Raw genomic sequence first — 23681 nt, forward strand, 5'->3', positions numbered from 1 at the left:
AAAGGCAGGCATAAGTAAAGCAATAGTCGGACCTTTCAAAGGCACTGTACAACCTCTCGGTGTAACAACGAGGTGGCTATTTTGGCAAAAGCATAAGGACATGTGCGTTCACAACTTATGATGCGACTGACTATATATATATATATATATATATATATATATATATATATATATATATATATATATATATATATATATATATTATATATAATATAAAGAATTTACTGTTCCAAGATGGCCACCCAACTTGGAGTGGAAAAAATTTGCAGATAAAGAAAAAAATATGTTAAACTGGGGACAACGGTGGAGCAAGTCAGTGCCATCAGCTAGCAGGAGAGAGCATGGGTGGACAAGGGAGTCAATAGAGGAGCTACAAAGCAGTGAGTGTGGGGGTGGCAAAAAGGAGGAAATAAAAAAATAAAAAAAAGCCAACAAAAAGGAGAAAAACACACCAACCCAAAACCAACAAAAACCCACCAACCTCCCCCCCCCCCACAAAAAAAAAAAAAAAATTGCAGGAGGGCAACAGTAGTGAAAATTGCAGGGAAAGCGATGGATGGGGGTTTGAAGTGTTTATATTTATGCAAACAAAAAATAAAACAGGAAGATGTGGGGAGAGCAACAAAGGAGCAGAGGGTGCGGGCAGCTACACAGCACAGGGCGTCTATATGAAGGGGAAGAAGCACAATGGGGAGATGGAAGAAAACACCGTTGATGGCAAAAAAAAAAAAAAAACATTGGCAAAGGCAATAGGTCTTGCCGATCAGCTTTGGCAATGATTTTTAACCACACTGTACAGCAGCGCTAGTTACAAAAATAAAGAAGAAAAGCACTACGACATAGTAATTTTGTAGGCATGTGCCAACATGGATGCGTACGTCTACAAAAAGGGGTGCCCAGTTTTCTTTTTGTTTACCAAGCAGATGATTTGGTAAATAAATAAAAAAAATATGCAAAATGCACTTTGATACAGACCTAATGCGCTTTTGTTAAAATAAACAAAAACCCAAACCTGGAGGAGGGGGTTGATGTGATGGGCACGCAGGGGACAAGGCAACACGATGGGAATGAAGGTGGGAGAGTGAGGGGTAACAATGGGTAAGCACAAATACAACGGAGGGTGGGCCGGCGGATATGGGGAAGCACAAATCCAATGGAGAGTGGGCCGGTGGATATGGGGAAGCACAAATACAATAGAGGGTGGGCCGGCGGATATGGGGGAAGCACAAATACAACAGAGAGTGGGCCAGCGGATATGGGGGAAGCACAAATACAACAGAGGGTGGGCCGGCGGATATGGGGGAAGCACAAATGCAACAGAGGGTGGGCTGACGCATATGGGTGCAGCATAAATACAACAGAGGGTAAGCAGGCGCATATGGGGGCAGCACATGGCCAACGGAGGGTGGGCCAGTGGATATGGTGAAGCACCTGACCAACGGAGGGTGGCTGGGTAGCGATGAGGAAGCACGAGGACAATGAATAGTCACCGGGAGGGGACGGGGATGACAATCAAGACGGTAGGGGGACGGATAAGCACATGGAAAACAGAGCAGGGTGAGGAAGCAAGAGACAACAAAAGGTAGGCAAGCTGGATGGAAGCAAGAACTGCAACAGAGAGGGAGATTGAGGGGGAGACACACAGGGGTGAGAAAAAGGTGAACAAAATACATGAGGGAGACAGTTGGGGGGGAAAAACCCACTCTTGCAGTGCTTATGCTAAAAGAAAAAAAATAGTGCCTAAAAAGGGAGCAGTGGGAGGACCACAAGTAAGGAGTGTATGCTTAAGGGAAGGGACACTGAAAGAGGAAGGAAGCCCACAGGTGCGGACTAATAATGAGCAAGCCGACGGGCCACCGATATAGCAATGGAACTAGAAGTTCTTTTCATAAAAGGTTATAAAGAAGAAAGGTTCTTTAAATCAGCACTAAGCTCGCTGGTCTATTCCTGGTTCCCAGCTAAAGTAAAAAAGCACCTGAAATGTAATATTGCTGGTTTAAGAATTAAATATGAACAAAAGGAAATATCAATTAGGTCCAATGTCCACTCCTGCTATCAAACAAATGGTGTCACCCTTAGGCAAAAAAGCTGTGAAGTGTTGTTCATCTCTAAGAATACTCTTCATCACATAGGTGAACACCCTGAATGAAGGACTTTCACACAGCAGAATGTTTTTGTCACGAGTCCGTGCTGCCGAACCAATTACAGACAACACACTGTTCACACACAGGCCAGCTAGGCAAGAACTTTTCCCTTTGCATTTCCCTTATAAGAGACAAACAATATCAGGTTTTTGCTAGTTTTCCCAACTCCACCATTTCAAAATCAAAGGCAATCGGTGTACGGTTCTATTCTTAGGCGTTACTTGTAACTGAGACGGAGGGAGGTGCCGTATGCACATGGAGATTCACCTTGCTAAAGGGGGGCTAAAGACAATCAGGCAGTTTCATCACGAGTTCGGGTTTTTCAAGCTCTTCATGAACAAGTATTATTTTGTCCACCCAGTGATTCTATGAATGAAGACGAGGTTGTAGGACAGAGACTGATATTAGAGTGCAACAAAGGAAATACTAGACCTTCCTCCCCTGCGACCAACACAAACTAATCATCATGGCCATTTTAAATTGCGGGTGCGGAACAACAGGGAGGCGTAGAAGAAATATCCTTAAGTTGGCCGAGGCCAATAGCACGTAGTCTTGGTTGACAGAGAACAGCGATTGTTTTAGACGACAGTAGCAACAATTCACTTGAATCAGATACTAGAACGCTTTCTCTTTGTGTGACTAACCCATGCTTGCATTATTGCTTAATTAACAGGCACCTTGAAACACAAATAAAAATACTAAAGACCAAGGCCACAAATGAATGTTGATTATTGCACAATACGAGTTATTGCTTATACCTCTCGCGCTGAATGTGATGTGTATAAAGCTGGTTGAGTGATTTTTCCCTTCCCTTCAAACACTGAAAACTAGGGGATTCACCAAGCACCCCAACTGATCTGAAGCATGTCTCTTCGGTGAAACACTAGATCCTCTTTTAAAGGGCTGTAATGTACAGTGTCATCCCAACCCTTTTTTCTTTTCATATGTTGCACAGAATAATGCCGAAAGCTCAAATTTCTACTTTGGTTTCATAGTCTATGTAGTAAATAAACAGATCACAACATATACAAAAGAAGTGCAGAGCCTGTATCTTTAAGCGTCTCCTGCGTCGAGCCCAAGGCAGGGATCCATGTTGGAACAGACACATCCATCCTGCTGTGTGGGTGGGCAGGAGTTCAGCTTCTTGAGAGGTCCCATCATCCATAGATTGGATTCTTCAACTGGTGTAAAATACCCAGCACAATCTCTTGTAGTGTCTGGATAGAGGAGAAACGAGGACTTTAGCTTTCAGCAATGGGACCAAAAAGGTTGTGTACGGGTTAGAAGTCAAATCATGCAGCACAGACTTGGATTGAAACTACCTTGTAATTACAAAGCTTTATTAATTTTGCTAATATGAAAAGAAGATCAAATAGATGGAGCTGAATGCATCAACACGCCCAACTCACCGGGAGAGCAAGTACAACCATCTTCATGGAACTGCTGCTTCCAGCTACAACTGAGGGCTAGAAGAACAAGTTACTTACCTTCGGTAACGCTTTTTCTGGTGGATACACTAGCTACCTGTGGATTCCTCACCTTATGAATTCGTCCTTGCGCCAGCATCCGACGGAAAGTCTTCTTCTTAGCTGTCCATGTTGACGAGGACGTCATAATGGACGGCTCCACGTGACTCCGTCTGACGTCACTGTGCCAATAAGAGGTCCTCGTTGGTGTGCTGACGTCAGTTTCACCTCATTTGTTTTGTGCCTTTGAGGCGAACAGGTGAGAACCGACCCATAAAAAATGTAAAGAAAACTACACAAGAACACTTCCCATAATTGCATATATTCACATGAAATACAAGTATTAGATTACACCCATAAATACATATATATATATACATATACATGGAGTGCAGAATTATTAGGCAAGTTGTATTTTTGAGGATTAATTTTATTATTGAACAACAACCATGTTCTCAATGAACCCAAAAAACTCATTAATATCAAAACTGAATATTTTTGGAAGTAGTTTTTAGTTTGTTTTTAGTTTTAGCTATGTTAGGGGGATATCTGTGTGTGCAGGTGACTATCACTGTGCATAATTATTAGGCAACTTAACAAAAAAAAATATATACCCATTTCAATTATTTATCATTACCAGTGAAACCAATATAACATCTCAACATTCACAAATATACATTTCTGACATTCAAAAACAAAACAAAAACAAATCAGTGACCAATATAGCCACCTTTCTTTGCAAGGACACTCAAAAGCCTGCCATCCATGGATTCTGTCAGTGTTTTGATCTGTTCACCATCAACATTGCGTGCAGCAGCAACCACAGCCTCCCAGACACTGTTCAGAGAGGTGTACTGTTTTCCCTCCTTGTAAATCTCACATTTGATGATGGACCACAGGTTCTCAATGGGGTTCAGATCAGGTGAACAAGGAGGCCATATCATTAGATCTCCTTCTTTTATACCCTTTCTTGCCAGCCACGCTGTGGAGTACTTGGACGCGTGTGATGGAGCATTGTCCTGCATGAAAATCATGTTTTTCTTGAAGGATGCAGACTTCTTCCTGTACCACTGCTTGAAGAAGGTGTCTTCCAGGAACTGGCAGTAGGACTGGGAGTTGAGCTTGACCCCATCCTCAACCCGAAAAGGCCCCACAAGCTCATCTTTGATGATACCAGCCCAAACCAGTACTCCAACTCCACCTTGCTGGCATCTGAGTCGGACTGGAGCTCTCTGCCCTTTACCAATCCAGCCACGGGCCCATCCATCTGGCCCATCAAGACTCACTCTCATTTCATCAGTCCATAAAACCTTAGAAAAATCAGTCTTGAGATATTTCTTGGCCCAGTCTTGACGTTTCAGCTTGTGTGTCTTGTTCAGTGGTGGTCGTCTTTCAGCCTTTCTTACCTTGGCCATGTCTCTGAGTATTGCACACCTTGTGCTTTTGGGCACTCCAGTGATGTTGCAGCTCTGAAATATGGCCAAACTGGTGGCAAGTGGCATCGTGGCAGCTGCACGCTTGACTTTTCTCAGTTCATGGGCAGTTATTTTGCGCCTTGGTTTTTCCACACGCTTCTTGCGACCCTGTTGACTATTTTGAATGAAACGCTTGATTGTTCGATGATCACGCTTCAGAAGCTTTGCAATTTTAAGAGTGCTGCATCCCTCTGCAAGATATCTCACTATTTTTGACTTTTCTGAGCCTGTCAAGTCCTTCTTTTGACCCATTTTGCCAAAGGAAAGGAAGTTGCCTAATAATTATGCACACCTGATACAGGGTGTTGATGTCATTAGACCACACCCCTTCTCATTACAGAGATGCACATCACCTAATATGCTTAATTGGTAGTAGGCTTTCGAGCCTATACAGCTTGGAGTAAGACAACATGCATAAAGAGGATGATGTGGTCAAAATACACATTTGCCTAATAATTCTGCACTCCCTGTGTATATATATATATATATATACATATACATATACATATACATACATACATACATAAGCATATATTAACTTTTGCAAGATATCTGTGCAATCAGGCAGGCAACCGGGAGGGACCGTGAGGAATCCACAGGTAGCTAGTGTATCCACCAGAAAAAGCGTTACCGAAGGTAAGTAACTTGTTATTCTGATGGATACAACTACCTGTGGATTCCTCACCTTATAAATAGAGTCCCAAAGCCGTACCGCACTTGGTGGTGGGTGCCCGCCTGATTACACCAAGAAATCTTGCAATACAGAGCGAGCAAAATGGCCGTCCCTCCTCACCTCAGAATCCAAACAGTAATGTTTTGCGAAGGTATGGAGGGACGCCCAAGTTGGCGCCTTACAAATGTCCACTAATGGAACTCCTCTTGCTAGGGCCGAAGTTGCTGACTTAGCCCTAGTGGAATGGGCCCGATACCTTCTGGGGGAACTTTCTTCGCCAGAGAGTAACAAACTTTTATACACAGGATGACCCACCTGGAGATTGTTCGTTTCTGGACCGCTCTGCCCTTCTGCTGTCCAACATACCCTACGAACAGCTGATCATCGAGAACAAAGTCTTTTGTTCTCTCCAAGTACAAACTAAGAGCCCTCTTAGGGTCCAATCGATGGAGTCTCTCTTCATCCTTAGAGGGGTGGGGAGGAGGGTAGAACGAGGGAAGGGCAATAGTCTGTCCCATATGAAAAGGAATGAAAACTTTTGGCAGAAAAGCTGCCCTGGTTTTCAACACCACTTTATCAGGGAAAAACATGGTAAATGGGGGTTTAACGGAAAGGGCTTGAAGCTCCCCAACCCTTCTAGCAGAGGTAATTGCAATCAAGAAAACAGTCTTTAGAACGAAGTATCTTAACGGGCATGAATGCAAAGGCTCAAAAGGCGAACCCATCAGAAATGTCAATACCAGATTCAGGTCCCACTGAGGCATGGGAAAAGGCGTGGGAGGAAACTTATTAACTAATCCCTTAATGAACCTATTTACAATCGGAGATTTGAATAAAGAAGGCTGGTCCGGAAGGCAAAGAAAAGCCGACAGAGCTGCCAAATAGCCTTTAACTGTAGCTACCGCACAGCCTTTCTTTGCTAAATCAAGAGAAAACAAAAGAACATCTGAAAAGTCGGCCTTTAAGGGATCTTTTTGATTCTCTCCGCAGAAAACCACAAATTTTGCCCACCTACCTGCATAAATGGATTTAGTGGAGTGTCGCCTGGATGATAGAATAACATCCACTACATCCGGTGGGAGAGAAAAGGAACTCCGGTTGCCCCATTCGATCTCCAGGCATGAAGGTGCAGGCTCTGGAGGTGGGGGTGTAGAACCTGCCCCTGCGACTGTGAGAGGAGGTCTGCCCTGAGTAGGAGACGGAGCGGAGGGCACAGAGAGTTGAAGTAGGTCTGTGTACCACACCCTTCTCGGCCTATCCGGTGCCACCAAGATTACTTGGGCCTGGTCTTGACTAACCTTCCTCAGAACCCGAGGAATCAAGGGTATTTGGGGGGGGGGGGGGAGGGGGGAGAACATGTAAAGCAACTGGCCGCTCCAGGACATCTGAAACGTGTCCCCCAACGCTCCTTGCAATGGATACTGAAGGCTGCAGAACAACGGACAGTGCGCGTTCTCCAGAGTGGCAAATAGATCCACCTGAGGCGTACCCCACATTCCCAAGATGTAGAGGACCAGGTCCGGATGGGGACGCCACTCGTGATCCACTGAGTAGTGACAACTGAGACCGTCCACACGTACATTCAGAGCTCCGGCCAAATGATTTGCTATTAAGCAAATCTGATGGTCCTGAGCCCAGGACCAGAGTCGCAGAGCCTCTCTGCAGAGAAGGTACGACCCTACTCCTCCCTGCTTGTTTATGTACCACATCGCGGTAGTGTTGTCCGTCAAGACCTGAACCGACTGACCACGAAGGGAAGGGAGGAAGGCCTTGAGCACCAAACGTATTGCCCGCAACAGATTGATCTGCAACATCTGTTTCGCTGGAGACCAATAACCCTTGATCTTCAGGTCCCCCAGATGAGCTCCCCACCCCAGAGTGGAAGCATCCGATACCACTGTGGTCACAGGCGGTGGTAGCGAAAACGGTTTTCCTTGGGAAAGGTTGCCGTCCACTATCCACCAACGAAGATCCGCCGTGGTGTCCCTGGAGATCCTTATCGAATCCCCGAGATCTCCTTTGTGCTTGAACCACTGCCTGCGGAGGCACCACTAAAGAGCCCTCATATGCCAGCGTGCATGAGTGACCAACAGAATGCAAGAAGCAAACAGACCTGACAGGCGTAAGACTGAGGACTGGAACTGCCGCTCCATTCTGAAACATTGGAATCCGCGCCTGAATGTCCCGAACCCGCTGAGGCGGTGGGTAGGCCCGAAACAATGTTGTGTCCAATACTGCCCCTATGAACAGGAGGCGCTGAGAGGGCTCCAGGTGAGATTTGGGTACATATACTGAAAAACCCAGATCGAACAACAACTGGGTTGACTTCCGCAGGTGAGACAACACAACCTCTGGAGACTTGGCTTTGATCAATCAATCGTCCAGGTAGGGAAATACCGCTACTCCCTTCCTTCTGAAATGTGCTGCAACCACTGCCATCACCTTCGTAAAAACTTGAGGTGCTGAAGTAAGTCCAAACGGAAGGACCGCAAACTGGTAGTGTTGCGACCACACCACAAACCGGAGATACTTCCTGTACGACTTGATTATCGGAATATGAAAGTACGCATCCTGCAAGTCGACAGACACCATCCAGTCTCCTTTGTTCAACGCCAATAGCACCTGCGCTAGGGTCAGCATTTTGAATTTCTCCTGTTTGAGGAACAAATTCAAAATCCTCAAGTCCAGGATCGGTCTTAGACGACCGTCCACTTTGGGGATCAGGAAATATCTTCAATAACACCCCTGACCCCTTTCCTGCACCAACTCTATTGCGCCCTTTGATAACATGGCCAGAACTTCCTGTTGTAACAACAGAAGATGGTCTTCTGAACAAAATGAGGGGGGGGGGGGGGGGAGAGAGAAGAGGAGGGGACTCCTGAAAGGGGAGAGCATATCCTTTTTCCACAATCCTTAACACCCAAGAGTCAGTTGTTATCGACTCCCACTTGTGGAGAAAAAGTCTCAACCTTCCCCCTACAGGAGAGGTATGAACAATAAAGTGTGGAAAACTAGGGCTGCTTCTGCTGTTGTCCACCGGCGAAGGAGGATAAAGATGAAGGCTGCTGGACTGCCCCTCTAGCTCTACCCCTACCCCGCCCTCTAAAGGCACGATATGGCGGATTGGCAGGTTGTTGGGCCAAGTATTGGGACCTCCGAAAGGCAGAACCACGTGCAAACCCCCTGAATCTGCGAAAAGGTCTATAAGATGTAGCAGTGGTAGTCTATAAGCCCAAAGACTTAGCTGTTGCCCAACTGTCTTTAAACCTTTCAAGGGCAGAATCCGCCTTCTCTCCAAACAGCTTTTCACCATCGAATGGCAGATCCAACAAGGACCAGGCGTGCCTCCTAGTAGCCACAGATGTTCCCATGGCCCTGGCTACCGAATCAGATGTGTCCAGGCCAGACTGTATAATCTGTTGTGCAGCCGCCTGCGCATCAGAAAAAAGAGACCCAAAGGACCTCTGTACCTCCTGCGTTAGATCTCTGACCATCTCCTTAGTAGAGTCCATAAGGGCGTGGACATACCTGCCCAGCACACAGGTAGAATTTGCAGCCTTGAGCGCCATGCTACAGGATGAAAAGATCTTCTTAGAAGACTGCTCCATCCTCTTGGACTCCCTATCAGTTGGAACCACAGGGAATGTTCCAGGAGCAGACTTCGCAGAGCAAGACGCCTGGACTACTAAACATTCAGGAGTCGGATGACGAGACAGGAAAACCGGATCTCTGGGTGCTCCTCTATGCCTCATCGCTACTGCCCTGTTCACTGCAGGAGTCGTAACCGGCTTCCTCCACAAATCCGAAATGGGCTTAGTCAACGCCTCATTGAAGGGCAGCAAAGGATCAGCACTGGACGCAGAAGGGTGCAACACCTCAGTCAGCAGGTTGGTTTTCACCTCCGCCACAGACAAGGGCAAGTCTAGAAACTCTGCTGCTTTCCTGATCACCGTATGGAAGGATGCTGCATCCTCTAAACTCCCCCGGAGATGCAATGTCCCACTCTGGGGAAGTATCCAGGCCGCTTGCAGACGCCAGACCTTGGTACTCATCACAAGGCCCAATTTCACCCTCCTCCCAACTGCCTGTACTCTTCCTCTTCCAGAAGTCGTAAAGCCTTTCTTCGAGACCGAAGGCGTGTTTCCAAAGTCTGCGTCAATAATGAAGCCATCGACGCCGAAGACTTCGAATCCCGGTAGGGCAGAGGAAGAGATGGATGACTCCAAGCATCACCCGGCGCCGACACGGACTCCAATGACGTCCTCTGCGGAGTCAGCTGGCAGGAAGGCGATGGGGCCGGCCGGGAAGGAGTCATCGACGTCGAATGGCACGGCGATGGCGTCGGCTGATGCGATGGTGGAGCCACAGACACAGCTGGTGAAGATCTCCCACGAGGAGACATCCTCGCCGCCGATCCGACACCCTCAGCAGGGCAAAAAGGCATAAATGGAGCCGCCTTATATGGCGCCGGAGAGCCCAAATCAAAGGCCAATGGCCCCGTGGGACCCACCGGTGCACCAGCAGGAGCCATGGACTAGAAAACGGCATACATTGCATTAAAAAATGCAGCCGGATCCGCCCCTGGAGCCGGGAAAGCAGGATTTGCAGAGTAGAGGACTGTCCTTGAACCTGCTGTACACATTATGCTCCTGCGACGCCGGCGAAAACGGAGGACTATGATGAGACACCTCAAAGACAGACGGCGCCGGAGATAACTCCGGACTCCTGGGCTGAGGCGTCACAGAAGGGCTCATCTCCCATGTCTTTTGGCGTTGAGAAGACGGAGACCTCGACCGGCTCCGCTCAGACCGGTGCCAAGTCATGACGGCGCCGTGCATCATGGGGACGCCGCTTCTTATGCTTCTTTGGTGAAGCATGGGAGGAATCTCTATTATGGCCCTTCTTCTTGGCTTTTGCCATAAAAAGCTTCGCCTCTCGCTCTTTTAGAGCCTTAGGGTTCATACTCTGGCACGACCTACACCCTTTAATGTTGTGCTCAGAGCTAAGGCACCAGATGCAATCCAAATGTGGATCGGTCACTGACATCCGACCTCCACATTCCCTACATGGCTTAAACCAGACTTCTTTGGAGGAGACATTGTAACCACCAAAAACACAACAGTAATCAACGAGCCAGGAAGAAAAACTGTTTGCGTCGATGGCACGGAAAAAAGGAAAACTGACGTCAGCACGCCGACGGGGACCTCTTTTTGGCATGGTGACGTCAGACGGAGTAACGTGAAGCCGTGCCATTATGACGTCCTCGTCGACAGCTAGGAACAAGACTTTCCGTCGGATGCTGGCGCAAGGACGAATTCATAAGGTGAGGAATCCACAGGTAGTTGTATCCATCAGAAAGATTAATCAAATGACCAAGTGACTTCCATAACTACCTACGAAGTACAGGATGAAAAGTGACTGGAAACTTAATCTGTCCACTCAGAAGGCACTTCTATCAGTCACTTGCTCCAATTCTTAAATGCTTTGTCATTACCTCTGACCTTGGATCAGATTACCTTTAACAGTTATCGCCACGGAGATCAACGTGGCAGAAAATTTAATTTTGTTTGTAAAATTATCTGTTAAAAAACCCAAAATGTAGGACATAAAGATCTTTGGGACATTATGTCTAAATCATCTCCAGGCTTCTTATTTAACAGACTGGAAATGCTGATGAGGAAAGTAAGGCCTGACCGTTCAGTATCTTTAGGCCCGCCAAGTGTTTTTCAAGAAAAGGCATTTTTGTATTTCTATCTCCTGAGGGCACAGCAGCTTCAATACCTTTCCGCACGCTGAGTAACTACATCTCTGTTTCCTTTTACCCCCCCTCTGACATCTTTGCATCCCCTACATTGTTTGTTTTTACATTATTCTGATTTACCAGGTCCATGACCTAAAACACAGTTGCTAACTGCAGGTAAGGGGAAAAGAATGCACTTAATTTCAAGATCGACAAATCACAATTGAGGCGCTGCCTTTAGCCTTGTTTTCAATGCGGCGTGATGGGTACTAGTAACACATTGGGATCCACACCATGTCAGCCAGATGCACATCTACACAGGCTCTACAACTGGTTACATAGAGGAACTCAAAATACTCATCTCCACACTCTGCATCCCACATCCTCCCAAACCACCCAGCCACTGACATGCCACACACCAGATATTCATCCAGTAACAGGACTGACTGCTCTCACAGACACGCTCCACCGCTACAAGAAACTGGCAAAGAGCCCTGTTGGCACTTGTCCCAGGTACCTTTACTTATGTTTTGTCCTGTTAGTTCCTCTAGGGCCCACCACGTCTTGCAGACTCAGCACTAACACTAGGAGTGGTGGATCCCTGGGCTGCTGCTCCCACCGGATCACTGCTTACTCTCAAATAAATATCTTTACAGAGTTCAGGATCTCTCCAGCGCCATCGATGAATTTGTCCAATGATTCTAGTTCACATGTACTAGGACATGTTGATATGATTTATTTCAATGTTTGTGATGATATGGTTATCTTGAGAGAAATAAGCGCTTCTGTAAAAGATTGACAAAGGGGAAAAAGAACCAATAAACAGTGGCAGTTAGAATCCGCGAGGTCGAGCTGAGAAGCACAAACTGACAATCTTCGAAGGGGAAAGATCTGAGTAAAAGGAGATCCTGACTATTTCAGTTCCAACAAGTGTCCTGAATCAAAGGTAGTTGGGCTGTGCTCCGAGGCGAGCATCCAGGGCGCTCGGTTTCAGGAGCGTGCAGTCCCAGGAAATGGCCACCAGGTTTCAGCTACTTGATGGAGCACTGACGGATCAGGGACAGAGACGCTTATCAGAGGCTCCTGATGGGGACGTGTTGGGGAGGCAGCGTGTGGCAGTCTTTGTTTAAGTAGACCACTGGATAACACAAGATATCCTTAGTTTGACTGGGACCTCTCTTGGAGCCAGCAGGGTGCATTTAGTGCTGTTTACGCAAGACTGTGTGCGCTGTCCACAGGAATCTTTGGAAAGCCTGGTAACACTAACAAGCGGTACTGAAGTCAACCTAAGACAAACCACCTTGTATCAACCCATGACACCTTAGCAAGAGCGGAAGAAGCTTGCGGAGCCTGGAGGGGCACATGGACACCCGCAATCCCAGCACTCCGCAGAATGAGGGGTTAAAGTAACAGAGATTTAATTAGCCGAAGGCCCTTGGTGCTCTTGCACCTGATCAACGGCAGCACTACAAAGTGGGAAGGTAAGAGGCTAGAAAGATTGTTTAAGCTTCGAACATGAAGGTTTCAAGGCTTTCCTAGAACACAAGAATGACAAATGATTTATAAGCTGCTCACGCACCACCCAATACAGAGCCCTTTGATCTTTGGGCTAATTCACCCTTAAGCCTTCATAACATTTTTTTCCAAGTGGCATCTATGGGGAAGCCAGGATTGAGCCCAGGCTTTCTGGTTTCACGCTGTGCGATTCAATCTCTAGAATGAATTCTTTGCTTCCAGTACATGCCCCTCCCCCACGATGGCCACTCGGCTGCAATCAGTTCAGCCCTTGGTCTACCCACAGACCAAACTTTTCACCCATGTGAAAATGTTAGTGAGTACCCATGCTCTATGACAGATACTCCAACAAAACACCCAAAGTGATGAGGGAATTCTTGAATTAATCTCAGCCACTACTCGCTGGTTGGGCTGCGTTTCATCTTTTTTCACACATTACCATTCTAGACAGAGACCAGCCATAGGCAAATCAGACTTGGTTATGCTCCAAAAAAAAAAAAAAAAAAAAAAAAAAGTACAGTTGGCTTTCAAGGACTCATCCAATCCAGACAGGAGCACAGAAAAACCCAGAGCGACTGTGACCTATTAAGAGCTCTTCATCGAGGTACAGGTCTGTGGGATCTGAGCTTGATCTCATGGTCAAAGGTTCAAACCTCAGCACACCCACTCAGCCCAACACCCTCTGATGTTGATAAAATGACTACCACTGAGGTGGGTGACAAACATCTGCTTTTCAGTGCATAAGAGAAAGGAAAGGTCAGAATGTGAAAATACGAAGCTGATCGTGTATACCCCGCTCTGCATGCAGGTCCATTAATAACTTCGTTAAATTTGATTGCGGTTTATGATCAATTTGCATGGATCTTCCCACACATTCAAACTGCACACTAACAGAATCTCTGCTGGCAAAGTTTGTAGGTGGAAGGTGGGGTTGAGACCGTCGCCCATGAATTTGGGATTATAATCTTTTGGTCTGCAGATTCTTTTAAGAAAGAAGCAACTATTTGACTCCACTCAACATCTTACAGTCCCACATTTGACTAAAGCAGGTGCCTCAGTGCTTTTCTGAACAGGTCAGACAGCAGAGTAAAACAGGGGAATCCCTGTCCTCTTTTTTGGGGTCACTTTTGTGCACCACTGAGTCTTAAACTTTATGCGTGATCATCGGTCTAACATGTCAAATGTGGCATTTGTCAATAAAAGCATGTATATCAACCATGTGATTCTGGACATAATGGGTTTGGAGAGACTCGTTCTGAAAGCTCTGATGTGGATTCCCCGAGCTGGTTCTCTCCGGACCCAGCTAGTAGATGGAGTGAACTCCTGCTCTGGGTACATGATGGGCCAACCAAAGTACAAGTGGTCAGAAGCCTGTTTTAAGTATCCACAGTACAGAACTGTCCCTTTACTGACCACAGGAGAGGCCTGGATCTTGCTTTTGCCACTTGTTTTTTTCTAAATTTAATGCATTGTCACCCAACATTGGGACATTTTAGATTAAGGGGTGGTGGCTGCGGCTGGGTAGATTGAAGTGCATTTTGATTACTTGACTTGCAGTTTTGGTAATAATGACTGATGATTGGGCTTAAGAGATCTGTACTGAAGATGTAAATAAAGGAATAAATTAATACTATATTTTTAATTGCATAGTACCAAGACCTCAAGACCTCAAAACACAGTATGCTGGCGATTCCCCTATTTGGAACATTTGATCATATCAGGAAAAAAGCAAATCATACAGGGCAAAAGAGATCGCAGGAGTATGTTAAATTAAATATGTGGGTCTTGGACTTAATTGTTCGTTCTTCTGCAAAGAGTTGGGTGGGTTGTGTTCTGATTAGGCCTTGACGGAACTTGCAGAATTTCACTCTGCAGAATTCCATGGAGCTACATAACAAGACCCGAGAGTCTGGAGTTCTGCCAATGGGTGGAAAAATGTACATGTACATCGCGGCGGCAGCAGCATGCCATCCTGAATCAGAACTGTTCCCTTTGTAAACGGTTGAGAATGTTCTAGATCAGTGGTTCCCAACCTTTGGACTTCTGTGGGCCCCCATTTTATCACTGCTGGATCCCGGGGACCCCCACTGAATCGTTATTGGAATCTGGGGACCCCTCCGTCCCCCCCACTAGGTCATTACTGAAAGCTGGGGACCTAATCTGTTATTTAATTATATAAGGAGTCGCGGACCCCCTGAGGGTTCCTGGACCACAGTTTGGGAACCACTGTTCTAGATGAAATGGCTGTCGTGTCTAGCTTGCATATCAAGGCATGAAGGAAGAAATCTGAAGAACAACCCATGCCAGGCTGCTGGGTCCTGGGTGAGGAAATCCGGTCTGCTGTGGGGATTCCACACCTCTGCAATGAGTAGGAAGTATTGCTTGTTAATCGGGCACACTGATCTTAATTTTATCTCCAAGTTTAAAACTTCTCTCACTGATTGGGAAGGACACTAGACAGAGCCAGCAGGCTTCCACCAGTAATTCTGGTAGCTTCATTATTCTCGTTTTGGGGGTGGGGGATTGTAGTTTGAACCTGTGATAAGGTGAAGCCCATCTCAGCAGGATGAACATTACTGGGCAATGGTTCAGAACCATGTAGTGCTTTGGCCAGCACGCGTCCGTCACAGCTACTAATTGCGGAGGTATTTCTTAGTATAACCTGACCTCACTGTGTCTGTTTTTATCCCCCGTATCATTTGGTGATGATATAAACATGGAATATTTAATAAGCATCAATAAAAATACTGAAAAAAATACTAATATAATTCATGAGCGACAATAGTGCCCTGCATACGTTTATTTACTGATGAGATTATTCGTATGGTCAGAACTGGCTGGTGCCCGCGTCACCTTTATTGCATGACATTTCTTATGATGCCATCTGGGTTAGGTTTGCAGGTACGTTTTCTTTGATGTGCAGCCTTTTAAATGGTTTGCTTGGTGATGCTAATTTACAATAGGCTGCGAGTTACGATCAATCTCAGATCTATGTTTGAATGTGGCCCAAGCTCACCTCGCAAGTGTATTTGCAATCTTACAGCAATGCGCAGTGGGACCGCAGGCGCAATCTAGTTCTTTGTGGAGCTGGATCTAGAGAAAGGATTGCCTGCACGCGTTTTCAATATATCAGTGTTGCATGCCAACCTTCAGAATCTCACCCTTTGGCCCTGGAGATTTAGGGGAGAACTATGGCGAGCAGGACATCGGAGAAAGATAAATGAAGTAAACTTGCAGTCGAAAGACGATCCATGGAACCTCTGAATACACCGAGGCAGAGCACATCTGCAGGTTGTGAACTACTCAAACGTGTTCGGCTGGTGCAGAGGTTCCCAATGTTCTTACGTGAACCCTTCATTGCTGCGCAGTTGAAGCATCTTTCTACCAAGTTTTTAGAAGTTGTAAAATGTACATCTAAAGCCCATCATGTTGCCAAGGAGGGCATGAACCTGGCACTATTTATTTCTTTAAACCACTAAGTTTGAGAATGTTCTGCCTCGCTCCCTTAGCTTTCCTCGTGGCCATAGCACAGAACTACCCCTGTGCCCTCAGTCGGAGGGAAGTAGTTCTGACTGTTGGAAAGTCACTTCTTCCTAAAATGATGCACTTTCTCATTGGTTAAAAAATATTTAATTTTCATGTTCTGTGCCACCACCATCTAGATACAAAGAACCTCTTCACATACATGTTAGCCCTTTTACTGGAAATAGATCAAAGTAGTTCAGATTAGAGGATCAACTTTTTGATGGAACTTCCAGAAGAAAGAAAGCACCATCCAGAAGGGCTGTGCTCTGCATCCAAGGGGGGTATGGACAGACTCCTAACGAGCCTGCAGAAGAAATTCAAACTCATTCCACGAGAGGCAAGGTCACTACATCTAAACACTCAAGAGTACTACCGAGCCAAGGGTACTGTCACAAACTCTTCACTTCAAACCTTCAACTCAGTCTCTGATTAGGAGGTGCTGAAGATCAGAGATCCCAAGTATCAAAAAAGCATTGCTCCGAGAAGCACAAGTCTCTGGGCCACTCATATCTTTCATTTCTCTTATGATAATAAATTATTATATAAAGGACAAGTGGTCCAAACAAAACTCTGGAGCAAAACCTAATTCCTTCACAACCAGTCCAAACCCATGTCTTAAAAAAAGGAGAGAAAGTTAGTGGCAGCAGCTCCGCCCTAAAGGCGCCACCACGGTCCCCCGATGAGCCTGTGGCACTTGGACTAACAATTCAAGGGATTCCGACAATAGGGTAAGAGGAGATCCCACTGTCGGAAATCATAAAAGAAGCAGGGGGGGGGGGAGGGAACAGTGGGTTTGGCAGGGTGCGAGCTCTGCCAATTTATGGCAGGCCGCCTACTTCAAACACTAAATGAGGCTGTGTGCCTTAAGAACCAGGCGGTTAGACTGCCACTAAATCTCTGTGTAATGACCACATAAAACCTGCACCAAGAGCTCCAGGGATGTGGAATTCCTATAGCCCGACCGGACATCTTGTTTGGGGTCAAGGGCAACAAGTTTTTATGTTCACTTTGTCCTTGGGACAAGTAGGCCCAACCCTTTGGCTGCCTGTTTACAGAGAGTGGAACTCTCTGCAGTTGAGGTAATGTGTTTCCAAAAGATAATGCTGTTCGAACTTGTATTTATGGTTCATTATTTGAAAACCTTCATTATTAGGGTGAGTGCTGTAAATAAATATTTTAAGGTCACACTTCACTACGGACGTAGGTTCCAGTACAAAAAAAAAAAAAAAAAAAGTGTATACAGGGAGTGCAGAATTATTAGGCAAATGAGTATTTTGACCACATCATCCTCTTTATGCATGTTGTCTTACTCCAAGCTGTATAGGCTCGAAAGCCTACTACCAATTAAGCATATTAGGTGATGTGCATCTCAGTAATGAGAAGGGGTGTGGTCTAATGACATCAACACCCTATATCAGGTGTGCATAATTATTAGGCAACTTCCTTTCCTTTGGCAAAATGGGTCAAAAGAAGGACTTGACAGGCTCAGAAAAGTCAAAAATAGTGAGATATCTTGCAGAGGGATGCAGCACTCTTAAAATTGCAAAGCTTCTGAAGCGTGATCATCGAACAATCAAGCGTTTCATTCAAAATAGTCAACAGGGTCGCAAGAAGCGTGTGGAAAAACCAAGGCGCAAAATAACTGCCCATGAACTGAGAAAAGTCAAGCGTGCAGCTGCCACAATGCCACTTGCCACCAGTTTGGCCATATTTCAGAGCTGCAACATCACTGGAGTGCCCAAAAGCACAAGGTGTGCAATACTCAGAGACATGGCCAAGGTAAGAAAGGCTGAAAGACGACCACCACTGAACAAGACACACAAGCTGAAACGTCAAGACTGGGCCAAGAAATATCTCAAGACTGATTTTTCTAAGGTTTTATGGACTGATGAAATGAGAGTGAGTCTTGATGGGCCAGATGGATGGGCCCGTGGCTGGATTGGTAAAGGGCAGAGAGCTCCAGTCCGACTCAGACGCCAGCAAGGTGGAGGTGGAGTACTGGTTTGGGATGGTATCATCAAAGATGAGCTTGTGGGGCCTTTTCGGGTTGAGGATGGAGTCAAGCTCAACTCCCAGTCCTACTGCCAGTTCCTGGAAGACACCTTCTTCAAGCAGTGGTACAGGAAGAAGTCTGCATCCTTCAAGAAAAACATGATTTTCATGCAGGACAATGCTCCATCACACGCGTCCAAGTACTCCACAGCGTGGCTGGCAAGAAAGGGTATAAAAGAAGGAAATCTAATGACATGGCCTCCTTGTTCACCTGATCTGAACCCCATTGAGAACCTGTGGTCCATCATCAAATGTGAGATTTACAAGGAGGGAAAACAGTACACCTCTCTGAACAGTGTCTGGGAGGCTGTGGTTGCTGCTGCACGCAATGTTGATGGTGAACAGATCAATACACTGACAGAATCCATGGATGGCAGGCTTTTGAGTGTCCTTGCAAAGGAAGGTGGCTATATTGGTCACTGATTTGTTTTTGTTTTGTTTTTGAATGTCAGAAATGTATATTTGTGAATGTTGAGATGTTATATTGGTTTCACTGGTAATAATAAATAATTGAAATGGGTATATATTTGTTTTTTGTTAAGTTGCCTAATAATTATGCACACCTGATATAGGGTGTTGATGTCATTAGACCACACCCCTTCTCATTACAGAGATGCACATCACCTAATATGCTTAATTGGTAGTAGGCTTTCGAGCCTATACAGCTTGGAGTAAGACAACATGCATAAAGAGGATGATGTGGTCAAAATACTCATTTGCCTATTAATTCTGCACTCCCTGTACACATGTTTGAAAAGTTTAGGCTATGAGGCTAAGTATAATGCTCTCTGATTAGATGCAAATGAAGTGTCATTTAGTAAAATGTTTTGATGCATGCTAGTATTTCCCAAAAATATTTCTAATGGAAAATCAGTGTAACCATTTTCAACACGATTATGGGAAGCATGAAAATAAACAAACACTGACAAAGCCAACTGATCTGACATATTTTTATGTCTTTTAGTTTCATCAATGCATGTCTTGTTTTGACATGGCTTTTGTAACACTTTATTGTTGTGGGAGCTACCAGGCCCTCAACATTGTAACAAACACTGGCAAAAAAAACAAAAACGTTTTTGAACTCTAAAAGCACACGTTGCCACCAGTGGCATAACAAAGGCCCCGCAGCCGCCCTCCAGGGGGCCCCTTCAGCACAGCACCTGCCCTGAGCGAGTCTGGAGAGGGGGCTCCTCCATGGTCTTTGCAAAGGGGCACCCTCCAGTTTCGTTACGTCACTGATTGCCACTGTTGTTCCTGAGACTGAACAAAACTAATTTGTGTGCCAATATGCTCCTTGTGGAAGAGAAGAATGCGATCATTCACAGTAAAGCCAGCCAAAAGAGAGAGAAATAGAAGTTTAATAAAAACAAAATGTCTTTGTTAACACCAGACCTAATTAGGGACCAAGACCCACATCTAGGTAGCTTTTTGCATGTCGCAAACAGAGACTTTCACTGTTTGCGACGTGCAAAAAGCACATTGCGATGCACAAACCCAGTTTTGCGATTCGGTAAAGTGGTTACCGAATCGCAAAACGGGTTTGCGACTCGCAATTAGGAAGGGGGGTTCCCTTCCTAATTGCGACTCGTAGTGCAATGTAGGATTGTTTTGCGAACGCGGGCGCAATCCAATCGCAGTTTGCACCCATTTCAAATGGGTGCTAACACTTTCACAAAAGGGAAGAGGTCCCCCTGGGACCCCTTCCCCATTGTGAATGTCACTGTAATGAAAATGTCACTTACCCAGTGTACATCTGTTCGTGGCATCAGTCGCTGTAGATTCGCATGTTATGCATAGCTCGCCATCTGGTGTTGGGTCGGAGTGTTACAAGTTGTTTTTCTTCGAAGAAGTCTTTCGAGTCACGGGACCGAGTGACTCCTCCTTTTGTCTCCATTGCGCATGGGCGTCGACTCCATCTTCGATTGTTTTTCCCCGCAGAGGGTGAGGTAGGAGTTGTATTGTAGTAATGGTGCCCATGCAATGGAGTGAGTAAGTATGTACCTATTGAAGGTTAAAAAAGATATATATACAAATAGTTGAAGGTAACTTCCGAACTGCTACAGGCTCCCGGGGAGGCGGGTGGGCACATGCGAATCTACAGCGACTGATGCCACGAACAGATGTACACTGGGTAAGTGACATTTTCAGTTCGATGGCATCTGTCGCTGTAGATACGCATGTTTTGCATAGACTAGTAAGCAGTTATCTCCCCAAAAGCGGTGGTTCAGCCTGTAGGAGTGGAAGTAGTCTGAAACAATGTTCTTAGTACGGCTTGACCTACTGTGGCTTGTTGTGCGGATAACACGTCTACACAGTAGTGCTTGGTGAATGTGTGAGGCGTAGACCATGTGGCTGCCTTACATATTTCTTGCATTGGGATGTTTCCTAGAAAGGCCATGGTAGCACCTTTCTTTCTGGTTGAGTGTGCCCTTGGTGTAATGGGCAGCTGTCGTTTAGCTTTAAGGTAGCAGATTTGGATGCATTTAACTATCCATCTGGCTATACCTTGTTTTGATATTGGGTTTCCTGCATGAGGTTTTTGAAATGCAATAAATAGTTGTTTAGTTTTTCTGATGTTCTTTGTTCTGTAAATGTAATACATTAATGCTCTTTTGACATCTAATGTATGTAGTGCCCTCTCAGCTACGTAATCTGGCTGTGGGAAGAACACTGGAAGTTCCACTGTTTGATTTAGATGGAACGGTGAAATAACCTTTGGTAAAAATTTAGGATTAGTCCTTAGGACGACCTTATTTTTGTGTAGCTGTATAAAAGGTTCTTGTATTGTAAACGCCTGAATTTCGCTTACTCTTCTTAGAGAAGTAATGGCGATGAGAAATGCAACCTTCCAGGTTAGGAACTGTATTTCGCAGGAGTGCATTGGTTCAAAGGGTGGACCCATAAGTCTAGTTAAGACAACATTTAGGTTCCATGAAGGAACAGGTGGTGTTCTTGGTGGAATAATTCTTTTAAGGCCTTCCATGAATGCTTTAATGACTGGTATCCTATATAGGGAAGTTGAATAGGTAGTCTGCAGGTATGCAGATATTGCTGCAAGGTGTATTTTAATGGAAGAGAAAGCTAGGTTAGATTTTTGTAAGTGAAGCAAGTAACCCACTACATCCTTTGGAGTTGCGTGTAATGGTTGGATTTGATTAATATGGCAGTAGCAGACAAACCTCTTCCATTTACTTGCACAGCAGTGCCTGGTAGATGGCCTTCTAGCTTGCTTTATGACTTCCATACATTCTTGGGTAAGTTGTAAGTGTCCGAATTCTAGGATTTCAGGAGCCAGATTGCTAGATTCAGCGATGCTGGATCTGGGTGCCTGATCTGTTGGTTGTGTTGTGTTAGCAAATCCGGCCTGTTTGGCAGTTTGATGTGGGGTACTACTGATAGGTCTAGCAGCGTTGTGTACCAGGGTTGCCTTGCCCAAGTTGGTGCTATTAATAAGAGTTTGAGTTTGTTTTGACTGAGTTTGTTTACCAGATAAGGAAGGAGAGGTAGAGGAGGAAAAGCGTAGGCAAATATCCCTGACCAGTTCATCCATAGGGCATTGCCCTGGGACTGACTGTGTGGGTATCTGGATGCAAAGTTTTGGCATTTTGCGTTCTCTTTTGTTGCAAACAAGTCTATCTGAGGTGTTCCCCAGAGCTTGAAGTAATTGTTCAGAGTTTGGGGGTGAATTTCCCATTCGTGGACTTGTTGGTGATCTCGAGAGATTGTCTGCGAGTTGATTCTGAATCCCTGGGATAAACTGTGCTATTAGGCGAATTTGGTTGTGAATTGCCCAACGCCATATTTTTTGTGCTAGCAGGCTCAACTGCGTTGAATGTGTGCCCCCTTGCTTGTTTAGATAATACATTGTTGTCATGTTGTCTGTTTTGACGAGAATGTATTTGTGAACTATTATTGGTTGGAAAGCCTTTAGTGCTTGAAAAACTGCTAGCAGTTCTAGGTGATTTATATGCAGTTTTGTTTGATGTACGTTCCATTGTCCTTGTATGCTGTGTTGATCGAGGTGTGCTCCCCACCCTGTCATGGAAGCATCTGTTGTTATTACGTATTGTGGCACTGGGTCTTGGAAAGGCCGCCCTTTGTTTAAATTTATATTGTCCCACCATAGAAGCGAGAGGTAAGTTTGGCGGTCTATTAACACCAGATCTAGAAGGTGACCCTGTGCTAGTGACCACTGTGATGCTAGGCACTGTTGTAAGGGCCTCATGTGCAGTCTTGCGTTCGGGACAATGGCTATGCATGAAGACATCATGCCTAGGAGTTGTAATATCATCTTTGCTTGTATTTTTTGTGTTGGATACATGCGTTGTATGATGTTGTTGAAATTTTGAATTCTTTGTGGACTTGGAGTGGCTACTCCTTTTGTTGTGTTTATTATGGCTCCTAGGTACTGTTGTACCTTGCACGGCAGAATGTTGGATTTTGCGAAGTTGACAGTGAACCCTAGTTTGTAGAGGGTTTGTATGATTTGATTTGTGTGGTGTGAGCACTTTGCTAACGAATGTGTCTTGATTACCAGTCGTCTAGATACGGGAATACATGTATTTGCTGTCTCCTGATGTGTGCAGCGACTACTGCTAGACATTTTGTAAAGACTCTTGGTGCTGTTGTTAAACCGAAAGGCAATACTTTGAATTGGTAATGTATTCCTTTGAATACAAACCTTAGGTATTTCCTGTGCGATGGATGTATTGGTATATGGAAATACGCATCTTTGAGGTCTAAGGTTGTCATGTAGTTTCAGCAATGGTAACACTTCTTGTAGTGTGACCATGTGAAAGTGGTCTGATTTGATGTATGTGTTTACTATTCTGAGGTCTAGGATTGGTCTTAGCGTCTTGTCCTGTTTTGGTATTAAGAAGTACAGTGAATAAACTCCTGTGTTTATTTGTGTGTTTGGTACTAATTCGATTGCATTCTTTTGCAATAGTGCTCGAACTTCTGTCTCCAGGAGCTCGGAATTATGTTTTGATAAATTTTGTGCTCTTGGTGGTATGTTTGGAGGGAATTGTAGAAATTCTATGCAATAACCATGTTGGATAATTGCTAGAACCCAAGTGTCTGTAGTGATTT

At 45.3% G+C, this 23681-nt stretch overlaps 1 protein-coding gene across 7 annotated transcripts in view; it reads right to left on the minus strand.

Moving 5' to 3' along the window:
- Positions 1-219: 219 nt before the first annotated feature.
- The window catches only part of MLX (MAX dimerization protein MLX), a 75638-nt gene continuing 52176 nt past the window's right edge, over positions 220-23681 (minus strand). For all 7 annotated transcript variants that reach the window (XM_069241935.1, XM_069241934.1, XM_069241936.1 and 4 more), the window contains one exon: positions 220-3361. In XM_069241935.1, coding sequence (XP_069098036.1) covers positions 3302-3361 — 60 coding nt within the window. In that variant the 3' untranslated portion in view covers positions 220-3301. The remainder of the gene's footprint in view (positions 3362-23681) is intronic.

Source organism: Pleurodeles waltl, chromosome 6 (genome assembly GCF_031143425.1).
Source record: "Pleurodeles waltl isolate 20211129_DDA chromosome 6, aPleWal1.hap1.20221129, whole genome shotgun sequence".
In the NCBI taxonomy this organism is placed as follows: domain Eukaryota; kingdom Metazoa; phylum Chordata; class Amphibia; order Caudata; family Salamandridae; genus Pleurodeles; species Pleurodeles waltl.